The sequence below is a fragment of the Myxocyprinus asiaticus genome, chromosome 12 (genome assembly GCF_019703515.2).
Source record: "Myxocyprinus asiaticus isolate MX2 ecotype Aquarium Trade chromosome 12, UBuf_Myxa_2, whole genome shotgun sequence".
NCBI lineage: Eukaryota > Metazoa > Chordata > Actinopteri > Cypriniformes > Catostomidae > Myxocyprinus > Myxocyprinus asiaticus.
Window position 1 is genome coordinate 26,235,306 of NC_059355.1, and position 14,685 is coordinate 26,249,990.

Below are 14,685 nucleotides of genomic sequence, written 5' to 3' on the forward strand. Positions count from 1 at the left end.
GAAAATTCCTTATTTTTTTCAGCCATTTTAATTTTTCCAATTTTAATGGAGAATTTTCTGCATATTTAATTTGCTCCCATTTAGCGATAGCCGAGATATCTGCCAGGGATTCTCTGCAATCCTCTTTATTTCCTGACAATACCCTTCAGACAGTAGAAAGGAGCAGTTTAATTTCCAGTAGCCAGTGTTTATCTTTTTCCTAAAAATTGTGTGGGAGTGAAGAGAATTGAAAAACAGACGGTGGGGGAAAATGTAAAGTGGTGTCAATGCTTCATTCTCCCCATAAAGATGTCATTTTGCACTTGTAATTTGTTAATTTAGCCCGCTCTTTGTTAAGATTTCCACTTGTTTAATGCTGGATAAAACATTTTACAGAATGTCACTTTATGTCCTTTGGATATCATTGTTTTCTCGAAGTAGATCTACTTTGTACTAAAACAATTTACATTTATTTTTACACATTACAATTATCTTAGATTTATTACATAATATATCACTGTTGTATAATCCAACAAGCTTTTCCACGTTGCATTTTTCCTCCATATCGTGCAGCACTAGCGTTCAGTTCATGTTTATTCTTCAGATATAATAATAATAATAAAATACCTAACAGAAAAACAGGTTGAGATTTAATGTGGTGGGCCAGAGACATGGTAAATGAGCCTTGTTATATGAGAAAATAATGGTATTTTGCCTATATAGCCAGACTGAACTTTTTGCATTTTCTTAATACCAACATTTTGAATATTATCCTCCTTGCGATGTCCCTACCAACTTTCAAACCAAACCTACGCCCTTGGTTATGACCACAACTCTTTAGTATTCCTCAACCTTTCTCTTCTGAATGGTGTTACAGAAAAAAAAAGAAAAGAAAAAAAAATTATAATATATATATATATATATAATGTTATGTTAAAATAAAGACTCCAGTCAAATCAGTTACATTATAATAGCATTTTTATTTATTTATTTATTTTTTTATTTTTTTGACATAGACAGTGTCCCCTAATGGGGGCTGCCATGTTAGAATTACATGACCAGCTGAATACAACTCGCAGTTGTTGGACATTTTCACTCATGGATTAAATTAATCAAGGCTGATTGTGAATAGTGAATTTCTACAATGATACTGGTAACTGAAAACTATTTTGTTTGAATGATGCTGCATCCATGCCCCTAGGTGTCAGTGAAAATTCAAGACAACATAAACAAAAAAATTACTGGTTGATTGCACCTTTAAATACATGAGTATTTCGCCAAACATTATTACATACCAGCACATACTCGGGTCTTTACCGACCAGGTAAATATATTTATCACAAATGAATCTACAAGGTGCCCAGATATTGTCAAATTTTCAAAACATTTTCAAGACAATTAGAACATAATAGAAAATAATATATTCTGATATATTTTTATGTTTTTTATTCATATATCAATGAGATGATGCAACAAATATAGAACAGCTTTCATTACTTCCACACTGAAATTTCATGCGAAGCAACTGGCTGTCAAATGGATACTGAGCTACACATAAGCTACACATGTGCACAGCCATTGATTAGGAAAATAAAAAATGGCACTCCATGTCAAAAAGGTTGCCGACCCCTGGCATAAAAGAAACCTTGGCGAGTTCCTAGTGGCCATTACTGGTCTTGAGAACAGAGACTGCAAAACAGTCCTTGCAGATGTTCAGATATTTTTTATGAAATATTTGCATCAAGTGTTTATTATTTTAATATTTCATATTTTATTATAATTAAAAAATTTCAGCTATATTACCCCTTTCACCAGCCCTCAGAAAACATATAAATAGCTCAAATGCATCTCCATATGTTATGAAGTAATGAAAGCCTTTCTTTGCACAAAGCCTTCTGAGCTGGACCAAGTACATTTCTTGATACATTCTCATTCTGTTGATGCACATAAAATTTCTATCTCCAGGCATATTCGTAGTTATACATCCACAGCAGCAGGAGTCGCCGTGTTTTTCTCCTGACAGTGTAGCTGTGCCCCGTTGTCGGTTGTAATTACGGCGCATGCGCACATCAGTCTTTCTTTTCCCAGTGCAGCGGAGTCAAAACTCACCAGTTTGACTCCAGGCTCCGGCTTTGGAGACTGAAAAGTCTACAAAATGGTCAGTACAGCGCCGCAATACATCTATTATCATCTTACCTAAAGGTTAATTGTCTGTTTGGTGCCCTTGCGTTATCCTGTGATGGTAGATAATAAAAGGATGACATACGATTTTGTCAGAAAAACAGAGTCCGGTATGAGTTTAAACGTGGCCTGATGGTTGATTTCAAGCCCTTCCCACATGAGTGTCAGAGAGAGATGCATACTGTAGTGAACGTCTTCAACGTTACTGATAGTTTTCGGAAGTTTACACGCTCCTAATAATGCACAAGTCGGTGTTAAACAACACTTAATTATTAACGAGCTTGACATGTTTAATGCTACATGCTATGCTTCCAGTCCTCAACATCTGATTGGAAGCCTTTAATCCCTTAACAATCAATGTTGCAGGATAAATACTAAGGGTTTCCCTCTGTGTTGAGGTGGTGCTTAAAAAGGAACGAGTTTTAAACAACTGTGTTGTCTTTAGGGATTCGTTAAAGTAGTGAAGAATAAGGCCTACTTCAAGAGGTACCAGGTGAAGTTCAGGAGAAGGAGAGGTAAATCCAGAACTGTAAAGTAAATAATTGGTTTAAGCTATTCAGACAGGTCTGATATTGATTGGCTTTTTGCATTTTGCCTCCCAGAGGGAAAAACTGATTACTTCGCCCGCAAGCGTCTGGTCATCCAAGACAAGAACAAGTACAACACACCCAAATACAGGATGATCGTCCGCTTCTCCAACAGGGACATCATCTGCCAGGTGGGTATAAAGCTGCTGATCATTTGCCCCATGACCAGAGTGTTAATCCAGGAATTGCCAAAGACCAGTACAAATATGTTGAAGAAAAGTGTTTCCCACCTGACAAATGGCTAAATTTGTTTGTATTGACATACTAATGCTTGACTGAGAGCATTAAGGCTGGTATGCATGTGCTAATTTTTGTGCATAGTTATGCAACATAACAGAAAAGTTTGTTAGTGTGTTTGTGGCAAGCTAATGAGGAGTTTTTTGTCTTTGTCTGTTATCTAGCTCTCTAGGTTTTGGTTCTTAATTGTCTTGTGTGCAGTCAAATGTGATTGGGATGTTTTTGTTTTTCAGATCGCCTATGCCAAGATTGAGGGTGACATGATTGTGTGTGCGGCCTATTCCCATGAGCTGCCCAAGTATGGCATCAGTGTGGGTTTGACAAACTATGCGGCTGCCTACTGCACTGGGCTGCTGCTCGCCCGCAGGGTGAGTCTCACTCCCACTAGCCTGTCACGATAACTACTTTTGTTGGACGATATATTGTCCCAGAAATAATTGCGATAAACTATATTATTGTCATTTTAAAACCATTTTATGCCACTGATATAAAGATAATAGTGTAATAATGCAAGTTCACCCTTTCAAAGAGCAATGAACTTTTAATTCTTAAGAATATTCAGACATTGGGAATGTCAATGTTGGAATGTCAACAAAAAAAAAATGTTTAAATCAAGAAGGCCCCTCTCCATCTCCAACTGCGGTTTTTGTTCCCAGCTCGGAAAACTGGATGGGATATGTTTTAGATGAGCTTTTAGGTTAGTTGTATTGCCACTTTTTGTTGCAACAGTTTTTAAACAAAGTCGGCATACCGGCTCATTCACGTTAATGGACTCTCCTCTCTCATTTGGCTTAAAGCTAAAATGTTCCCACATCGGAGCTGTGGAATGTGGCTTTGAAACCAAGTCCATTTGGACTTATTCTTCCAGACTTTCTGGCTGGAATTATGCAGTCATCAGAAAAACACCTATTACAGGGCTCGACATTAAGCATTGTCATGTGCTTGTCCTTCGGACAAGTAAATTGGTCATCACTTGTCAGAGTAAAAAAGTTACTTGTCTGGAGAAAAAAAAAAAAAGCCGCCTTCCATTTACACCTGATAGGGATTAAGAACACAGTGCAGAAAGATGGTAAATTATTACTAACCCTCAAGCCTGTATGAATTTCTCTCTTCTGAGGAACACAGAATTCATTTTTGGCAGAATGTTAGTCACAGTCACTATTCACTGTCACTGCATCCCCCCATAAAATAAAAGTGGATCAAGACTGAAACTAACATTCTCACTAACATCATCTTTTGAGTACCACGGAAGATAGAAAGTCAGACAGGTTTGGAGCAACATGAAGGTGAGTACTGATGACATAATGTTTGGTAACACTTTTAATAAGGTTCATTAACAGTGGATAATGCATTAGCTATCTTGAACTAACAATGAACAATATTTTAACTAAGATGGATAAATGCTATAATGTTAGTTACTAAAAAAAATACATAGTGCATGAACTAATGTTAACATATACAACTTTTTATTTTAATGTACGAAAATGTACTAATATACTGTATGCTGGAATGAATATTAACCAAGATTAATAAATTATATAAAAGTGGTGTTTATTGTTAGTTTATGTTAAATGAAGTAGTTAACTAACGTTAACAAATGGAACCTTTTTGTAAAGTGTTACCCAATTTTCATTTTTGGGTACAGGTCAGTTCTCACCAGTTGCATTAAAAACGGCTGTTTAATATTGACAAAATGCATTGAAAATGTTAACAGATAAAATCCTGAGGGAACCTTGCTGCTAAATCAGTTATGTTGCATATCAGTTTTGAATATACATATTAAAGATAATGTTTTCATTGTGTGTCATTTATTAATGTTATAGTGTTAATTAGGGATGCACCGATCCGATACCTGGATCGACTCCGATACTGACGTTTTTAAACGGATCGGGTATCGGTCCGACGAGCCCGATCCAAATCCGATACTGTGTGTTAGTCATGTTCGTTAATGTCAAGCTAAAAAAAATGACATAAAAGAGCCATTAAAACACAATTAAAGTAGTTCATATGACTCGTGCATTTTATTCAAAGCCACTTGAAGACGTGCAATAGTCTAGAATCACAAAAGGCTGTGTTTTATAAGTAAATATATAAAATGCACGCGCAGCTCCAGCGCGTCAGTGAATGGCGCTGCTCTGTTGACACGCGCCTATTTTTAGCCTTCACGCGGTGCGCAATATTTGAGCGCTACTCACATACAGCATCTCAGATGTAGATACTCAATAGTTCGGTTCACTTATAATATGCATTTAGAATGGCACTGGAGGTGCTTTTTTACCAGAATTTGAATAAGAAGCGAATTAAACTACTGTGGACTTGCCTACAAACAGACACATACAGGACTTCCTGGAGAGTTCAGAATGTCAAAATAAAAGCGTGAGGGTTTAAAAGTTAAAGATGCATGATTGAGATATATTACTATTATAATATATTATTTTTATTATTATTATCATTTGTTTACAAATTATAATAATATTAAAGTTGAATGGGTTCCAAAAAATAACTGTGTGAATGAAAAGTGAGCTGATGTCTTACAATTAAATTGAACAAAAAGAGATCTGAATCCTTTAAAGTCTAGATACAAGTTGAAAAAATTTTGCGAAAAAAAAAAAAACGGCTTCTTTTCTACTGATGACTTACACTGGAATTACTGATAATTTTGCTGCTACATTATCCAGTATACTTGATGATAAAGTTTTTCTTAATAAGCTATACATTTATATTGAAATAATGTGTAGTTAGAGGTTTGTGTTTCTTTATATATTAAAGAGCACACCCAATTAGTTCCACACAATAATGTAAAGATATTCAAAACTGAATATGCAAAAAAACAACACTGGTATCGGGATCGGTATCTGCCGATACTGAGATTTCCGATATCGAATCGGAAGAGAAAAAGTGGTATCGGTGCATCCCTAGTGTTAATATTATTATAATGTATATTTTATATACATATTAAAATTGACTGATTCACTTGGCAGAGAAAATACCTTGGATACATACATTAGATGGAGCTCTAGAAAGATGTAACGGGTGTACAAGTCTATTTTAAGTGTTTCTCTTCACTCTACAGATGTTTTTATCACACAAAGCATTTTTGCAATTTCTGCCTTTCTTGCTGTATTATGAGGGAACGCCACCAACGTTGCGTGCTTGCGATGAAGACAGCTTTGTCGATTATAAACAGGAGCAATAGTTTTATCGCATCGCTTGCTTATAGAGACGTGGTACAACACAATTCGCATGTCCAAATAACAGGTTTATACCTGTTTATATATGTAAAATCTCAAGTTCAGCAGATACGTGCACTGCTTGCACTCAAGCTGCTGAACGCTGCGCCACGAGTGAAGGCGAGAGAGGGCGATGCGATAGAGGGAATTCCCCGCATTTTGAAAGCGAAACATGCGGCAATTAATAAAATTGTGCTCAATCCCACGCTACTGAGCTAACATTCGTTATTGAGATTTTAATCGGGCTACTTGTCCGGTCGGGGAAGTACAATTCTCTTTAACTTGCCCGTTAAAAATTTCCACTTGTCCCGGACAAGCGTTAATGTCCTGTATTAGAGTCCTGTATTAAAACACTTATTAGCCTCGAGTAACACAATCTTCACCTGTCACTGTCTGCTCTGTGTGTGTGGGGAGGAGCTGCCTGAGCCCCACCTCCGACACAGAGCGGATGAGAGCACAGACACAGCACGACTGGCTAAAATGTTGGTGACATTCATTTCTTATGTAAACAAACACACATGTAAATACAATGGGCAATATCGAGGTCAGCAAAAATGATCAGGGTCATGTCCATATATCGTATGTTAAGTCGATAACGTAATTATCGTGACAGGCCTAACTCCCACCACTCATCATTTGACTTATTTCCTTTTGAAACACATTTATAAAACTTTACATTGCAGATCGACCTCATTAAGAGATGATTTGCAGAGTGTTTGTACCTCAAAGAAGTTAACTTGAATTCTCTAGTAATCACATTTTCTGTATTCCATTACATATACTCTAAACAAATTTTCCTTTATCGGAGCAAAGTCATAATTGACTTGAGCATAAGTCAATGGAGTGTCAAAACACCCAAATTTTTCCCAATTCCCCCGATTTTGTATTGCAGGTAAACACCTTTACTGCCGTTTTTAATGGCTTATCCAAGCGGGCATGCCTCTTTACAGTTTGACCTAAATTATTACACTTAAGAAATGCAAGTATTGGCATTTTCCTCTAAATGACAATTCTTCATTTAGGATATGTTTAGTTCGAATTTGGGAATTGTATGATTACTATGAATGAAATAGGCTGCTGTTAGTAGTAACTTCTATTTTAAGATATATAATTTGTATACATATTTGAGTTCATTAAAACTTCACATTGTGGATCGTGGGATATTTCGGATCTTTGGACTTTTAGTCAAATCATGACGCTGTGTAAAAACAGGTGGTACTTAAGCATAACTGTCTGCGATATTGGTGAGCTAGTAAGCAGAAATTATCAACAGGTAAACTCGCAAATTGTTGTTCATTTTCATTATAAGCTGTGATAGACCAAATCACAAGCTCTTTTGAAGTCCTTTTTCACCTCAACTGACCTATCACTCTCTCTTCAGAAGTTCGCCACTGACCAATAACTTAAATGTTCAAGCATGCGCCGAAACACGTAGGCGCAGAATTTTACGAGTATCACGTGCTCTGATCTGGAATGCAGCACTTGAGACAACTTGCTTCATTGAATTGTTGAAAATTGTATAAATATGCACAAATAAAATATTGAGTGTAATGAGAAAAAGGATTGTCAATAAGTGATTGTGTTAGAACAGCTCTACTACACTGATCAGCCACAACATTAAAACCACCTGCCTAATATTGTGTAGGTCCCTCTTGTGCCGCCAAAACAGCTCTGACCCTTCGAGGCATGGACTCCACAAGACCTCTGAAGGTGTCCTGTGGTATCTGGCACCAAGACATTAGCAGCCGATCCTTCAAGTCCTGTATGTTGCGAGGTGGGGCCTCCATGGATCGTACTTGTTGGTCCAGCACATCCCATAGATGCTCAATAGGATTGAGATCTGGGGAAGTTGAAGGTCTATTCCACCCCTTGAACTCTTTGTCATGTTCCTCAAACCATTCCTGAACCATTTTTGCAGTATGGTAGGGTGTATTATCCTGCTAAAAGAGGCCACTGCCATCAGGGAATACCGTTGTCATGAAGGGGTGTACGTTGTCTGCAACAATCTTAAGGTAGTTGGTACATGTCAAAGTAACATCCACATGAATACCAGGACCCAAGGTTTCCCAGCAGAACATTGCCCAGAGCATCACACTGCCTCCGCCGGCCTGCTTTCTTCCCATGGTGCATCCTGCTGCCATCTCTTCCCCAGGTAAATGACGCACATGCACCTGGCCATCCACATGATCTAAAAGAAAAAGTGATTCATTAGACCAGGCCACCTTTTCTATTGCTCCATTGTCCAGCTCTGACGCTCATGTGCCCATTGTAGGTGCTTTCGGCAGTGTATATGGGTCAGCATGGGCACTCTGACTCGTCTGCGGCTATGTAGCCCCATACGCAGCAAGCTGTGATGCACTGTGTTCTGAGACCTTTCTATTTTGGCCAGCATTACGTTTTTCAACAGTTTGTGCTACAGTAGCTCTTCTGTGTGATCGGACCAGACAGGCTAGTCTTCGCTCCCCACGCGCATCAATGAGACTTGGGTGCCTAAAACCCTGTCACCGGTTCACCGTTTGTTTTTCCTTGGACCACTTTAGGTAGGTACTAACCACTGCATACCGGGAATACCCCACAAGACCTGCCGTTTTGGAGATGCTCTGACCCAGTCGTCTAGCCATCACAATTTGTCCCTTGTCAAAGTCACTCCTATCCTTACGCTTTCCCATTTTTCCTGCTTCCAACACATGGAACTGACTGTTCACTTGCTGCCTAGTATATCCCACCCCATGACATGTGCCATTGTAATGAGATAAATGTTATTCACTTCACCTGTCAGTGGTTTTAATGTTTTGGCTGATCAGTGCATGTCAGTGCGTCTCTGTATGTTGATTTGGCAGTCAACCAAACACATTTTAAATTTAAATGTGATTGGATGAAACTGTTTTGGACTCTGTTTACGCCTGTATTTAGTGCTGTCCACTTGTAAACCAAGCACCTGAGACAGATGTGAAAACCTGAAGCACACAGGGTCTTTGGCCATTCTGGTATTCCATGTGACAGCAATTTTTATAACTGGATCCCTACATGCACCCTTCCAGCTGCTGAACAAATTTGGCCTTGACAAGGTGTACGAAGGTCAGGTGGAGGTCACCGGGGATGAGTTTAATGTGGAGAGCATTGATGGACAGCCAGGAGCTTTCACCTGCTACCTGGATGCAGGCCTAGCCAGAACCACCACTGGCAACAAGGTGTTTGGAGCCCTGAAGGGAGCAGTGGATGGAGGTCTCTCCATTCCTCACAGGTAAATCTCTCCGTATTGTTCCCTGAATGTGCCTGACATATTAGATTGGTGCTGTGGGGTATGTTGCATGTATTTGTCTGCTTGATGATGATACCTCTTGAGACTGAGCAACTTGTAGTTGGTCCTTCATTTGCTCAACTGATGTGATTGCGTTTCAAGACGGGGCTGAGAGCAACCTTTAAAGCTATGAAATTGTGCATGAACTCTTTTCATTAATAGGGAGTCTTTTGAAACAAAAGTGAAGTTGCAAATCTGCTTTTTGTTTTGATTAATGTTGCAATGCCCATTTCTCTCTAGGCTTTTCAGTGATTATGCCCCATTTACACCTGGTATTGAGATGCATTTTGGGTGAATCGATCACAGGTGGTCAGCGCTAAATACAGGTGTAAACGGGGTCCAAAATGTTTTGTGATCGGATCACAAAAAACACAAATGGAGGTTGTCAAAAATTTATGTAACCGCATGCAATGTTCCCTCTAACTTTAGTTCTTGCTGAGCAAATCCTATTTCTATTGGGTAGAACCTGAGCAGAATATATAAACTCAGCAAAAAAAGAAACTGCTTTTATTTTCAGCAAACTTAACGTGTAAATATTTGTATGAACATAAAGATTCAACAACTGAGACATAAACTGAACAAGTTTCACAGACTTGTGACTAACATAAATGGAATAATGTGTCCCTGAACTGGGGGGGGGGGTCAAAATCAAAAGTAACAGTCATTATCTGGTGTGGCCACCAGCTGCATTAATTACTGCAGTGCATCTCCTCCTCATGGACTGCACCAGATTTGCCAGTTCTTGCTGGAAGATGTTAACCCACTCTTCCACCAAGGCACTTACAAGTTCCCGGACATTTCTGGGGGGAATGGCCCTAGCCCTCACCATCCGATTCAACAGGTCCCAGACATGCTCAATGGGATTGAGATCCGGGCTCTTTGCTGTCCATGGCAGAACACTGACATTCCTATCTTGCAGGAAATCATGCACAGAACGAGCAGTATGGCTGGTGGCGTTGTCATGCTGGAGGGTCACAACAGATCTACAAGCCCTCAGTCCAGCCTCTCTCAGCCTATTGCGGACAGTCTGAGCACTGATGGAGGGATTGTGCATTCCTGGTGTAACTCGGGCAGTTGTTGTTGCCATCTGTACCTGTCCCGCAGGTGTGATATTTGGAAGTATCAATCCTGTGCAGGTGTTTTTACACGTGGTCTGCCACTGTGAGGACGATTAGCTGTCCTTCCTGTCTCCCTGTAGTGCTGTCTTAGGTGTCTCACAGTACAGACATTGCAATTTATTGCCCTGGCCACATCTCCTGTCCTCATGCCTCCATGCAGCATGCCTAAGGCACATTCACACAGATGAGCAGGGACCTTGGGCATCTTTTTTTTTTTGTGGTGTTTTTCAGATTCAGTAGAAAGGTCTCTTTAGGGTCCTAAGTTTTTATAATTGTGACCTTAATTGCCTTCCATCTGTAAACTGTTAGTGTCTTAACGACCTTTCCACAGGTGCATGTTCATTAATTGTTTATGGTTCCTTGAACAAGCATGGAAAACATTGTTTAAACCCTTTCCAATAAAGATCTGTAAAGTTATTTGGATTTTTACAAAAGTATCTTTAAAATACAGTGTCCTGAAAAAGGGACATTTCTTTTTTTTTTGCTGAGTTCATCTATATGTTTATTATTAGTATTTATTATTATTATTATTCAGGTAAATAGTCATAATAATAAACTAAGGCCATAGTATGGTTTTAATAACAAATAAAGAGCAGTAAGTGGCCTTTTCAATATTGTTTTTTGATTAATATTAACATAGAGACTGCAGCAGATCTATTAGGCTACATTAGTGCATTTACACTGCAGAGCCTTATGCGCAGATCCGATATTTTGACATACCTGATTTGTTGAACCTGTTGTCATTCACATAAGATGTAAGCAAATGTTTGTTAATGCCTGTCCAGCATGTGATTGACCATGAAGCACATTTCACCATTCAGGCACGCAGCCGCATTTCTGCGTTCACTAATAGCAATATTTCACAGTAAATGCCATATGTTTACGTGTTGTTTCATGACTCAGTATTGGAAAAAAAATAATGGAATTTTTTTTACATTGATATGGACTCCAGTTGAAACACCGAGCATGTATTTAGCTCTGATTCAGAGAAATCTCTAGGTTTTCCCACACCCTTGAGTCCGCCATCTGCGCGGGTGTTTTTTCCTTTCTCAGAGGGAGCAAATCAGAAGTGCAGGGCAGTGCATGCACGCAGTTTAGAGGGAACATTGACCATATGTGACCACTAATCCATCTGAAGCACCACCCCTCACCTGTCAATTAAACACTGTGCTAACACAAGAGTTTTAAACTTTGCCGGTTACATGCAGCTTTAAAAGGAAATAACTGTCCTATTGAAAAGCGTGAAAAGGTGCAAACAAATACCTGTGCAAGAACTTCAGTGGTAAGAAGCATTTGAGCAACCAGGTGTTAACGGTGATGTCTCGCCTGATCACATGTGATCAGATCACCCGATAAGCATCTGAATACCAGCTGTAAACAGGGTCTGTATGTTTTAATTCAGAGCAGGGATACAAACTACTTACCTTTTAGCTAGTCACCTTTTTTTAAGCTACTTTGCCTAATTTGTTTGGTAAAATTATCAGTCACTTGAAAGGTGTGCTTTAAGCTTAAAGACTTAAATAAAGCTTCAAATACAATAAACAGATCAACTGAAAATACACCCCTGGAACACCTGCTATGACTTGCTCACCTTTGTCACCTTTCATGAGTTTTCATCCCTGTCAAAGGGTAATTTTTTTTTTGTTTTTCTAAATCCAGCCAAGTTTGAAATGCTTGTAAATTTACATTTAAAATGCCCAGCATAAAGTTTCTGATCTTCCATTCCTAGCACCAAGCGTTTCCCTGGCTATGACTCTGAGAGCAAGGAGTTCAACGCAGAGGTCCACCGCAAACACATTCTGGGCCTGAACGTCTCGGAATACATGAGCTACTTGATGGAGGAGGACGAGGATGCCTACAAGAAACAGTTCTCCCGCTTCATCAAGAACGGTGTTACCCCTGATTCAGTATGTTCTCTAACTCGATAGATTGAGATATTGAACAGATTTGTTGAATGTTGGACTTGCGTTGATTGTCTTGATGCATGATCAGTAACTCCATGACTGTTTCATCCCATTTACTAGGGCGATTTCAAGTCTTAATATTAATAAAACTGGCTGTTATAAACATTACTATTTGTGAACCATTATGTTTATTAATTTTATGGTATGTTTAATGTATTAATGTGTGTGTCTTCCTCAGATGGAGGAAATGTACAAAAAGGCACATGCAGCCATCCGGGAGAACCCAGTGCACGAAAAGAAGCCCAAGCGGGAAGTCAAGAAGAAGAGGTACAGAGGTTTTTGTTGGTTATGTGTCATCTTGCTCTGTGTCTTGAGCTCTCTGGTGATATTCATGAACACACCACAGCTTCACAATTCTGTTATGCGCTTGCTTAGGTCTTTTAGACTTTTCAGATGTCTAGATGTGATGTTAATGTTCTGCTGCTTGATGATGATACCCTTTCAGACTGAGCAAATTGTAGTTGGTCCTTCATTTGCACAGTTGATGCAAGCATATTTCAAGACGGGGCTGAGAGCAGCTTTGGTTAATTTGTTAATGTCGGACCAATTGGAGATTGTTTAAACTTTCACAAACCATCTTATGCTGGAACTGACACAAATTTATAAACCTTAGTGAAAAGGCAAAGAATATTAATGATTTACGCATGGAACCCAGTCAGTCTTCTGTAGTTTGGTCTGAAACTTAACCCCCTCCCTGTTTCCTACCTTAAGTGACACACTGAAATGGATACTGATCGATAATAAACAGCTTGTTGTGGCTTATACGAATTTTACCCTTTTTCAACTGGAGTGGCTAGCAAATGCAATGAAAAACACTCATTTGACTTTTAAAGCTCTGAACGGAATTGCAAAAATAAACCGTTTTCAAAACAGCTTTCCAAATATGCCCCTCGCCCGCAGTTGTTTAAACAGTCATAGTCCCGCCCCCAACTCACCTTTGGTAGAGTAATGTTTATGGGGCGGGTTGCTCAAAACAAACAGGATTTTTTTATACTGCCGCAGAAACACAGTGTTTACAGTTTGAGAAAATGTACCTATGAATGGCTTACTAATAGTTGTCTGCATATTAAGCTTGGATAGAAGTATTTTAACACTGAAAAAGTTACATCAGCTTTAAATAGGTGTAATTTTAAAGCTTAGAAATTGAACTTTGCAATGCAAATAGGCAATCTGAACAAACTCTTAACTACTGTCTTTTAATTTGTTGACAAATTATCCATTTTATCATTTATGAAATATGATCATAATCGTAATAGGAACGGGTAAAGACATTATACAGATTAGGAAGTAATGTGTCGTATTTGCAAAAGTCTCAACTACTAGAATAATCAGCAAGATGTGTGCACATGCACAGCATGTAAGTATGTCCTGTAAAACTGATGAAAGAAAATATACTGTAACAAAATTACTGTAGATCTACGTCTAACCGATATAATTCCACAATCAGCAATATAATTTACGTTTCCCAGTTATAAGTCAGTTATGTCAACTTCTGCCTGCTTCATTTCATTCAAATTTCATTAATTCCATCTAAACATAGTGCTGTTGTGAAAAGTGTATTTTCCTGGAAGAGATTGCTTGCTACCAGCACTTGCTGAAATTGACTGGCTCTTTTGACAGGTGGAACCGTGCCAAGCTCACACTGGCTCAGAGAAAAGACCGCGTTGCCCAAAAGAAGGCCAGCTTCCTTCGGGCTCAAGCTGCAGAGGAGGACTAGAGCTTGATCCTTTTTTCCTCGTGTTTGTGCAGAAATACTTTGTTCTAATAAATATATCAGAAAAGATTCTCGTCTTAGTCTGTTTTCATTGATTTAAGGCTGTTTATTGTTTCCAAGCATCTGTGTTGCAATTAACAAGCAGCCCAGGCTTTGTATAGACCTTATTCAGAATTGATTTTTAAGGTGAATGAGATGAGGCTGTGAGGGTTAGACTTACCATCTCTTTAATGGCACACACAGTATAAAACTGTAAATAAAGCTCTCATCTGATTTTCCACAGCTCATGTTGTCTGGAGTTTGTCTACTGAATGGTCTTGGAAAGATATTTTTAGTGTTGTCTACGGAACGATCCAGAAACACTTTAAAATGCA

General features: G+C 38.8%; 1 protein-coding gene across 1 annotated transcript; it reads left to right on the forward strand.

The window, feature by feature from the left end:
• Window positions 1-2,012: 2,012 nt before the first annotated feature.
• Window positions 2,013-14,380, forward strand: LOC127448879 (60S ribosomal protein L5). The gene is made up of 8 exons (XM_051711779.1): window positions 2,013-2,137; window positions 2,606-2,675; window positions 2,763-2,878; window positions 3,218-3,352; window positions 9,256-9,458; window positions 12,363-12,540; window positions 12,776-12,864; window positions 14,218-14,380. The coding sequence occupies exons 1-8, from the start codon at window positions 2,135-2,137 to the stop codon at window positions 14,312-14,314; spliced, it is 891 nt and encodes a 296-aa protein (XP_051567739.1). The 5' UTR covers window positions 2,013-2,134; the 3' UTR covers window positions 14,315-14,380.
• Window positions 14,381-14,685: the final 305 nt, after the last annotated feature.

Excerpts from the sequence above, each read along its gene's own strand:
- LOC127448879 (XM_051711779.1), top strand. Across the intron at positions 2,676-2,762 it reads GAAGTTCAGGAGAAGGAGAG|AGGGAAAAACTGATTACTTC; the intron begins GTAAATCCAGAA and ends TTTGCCTCCCAG. Across the intron at positions 3,353-9,255 it reads GGCTGCTGCTCGCCCGCAGG|CTGCTGAACAAATTTGGCCT; the intron begins GTGAGTCTCACT and ends GCACCCTTCCAG.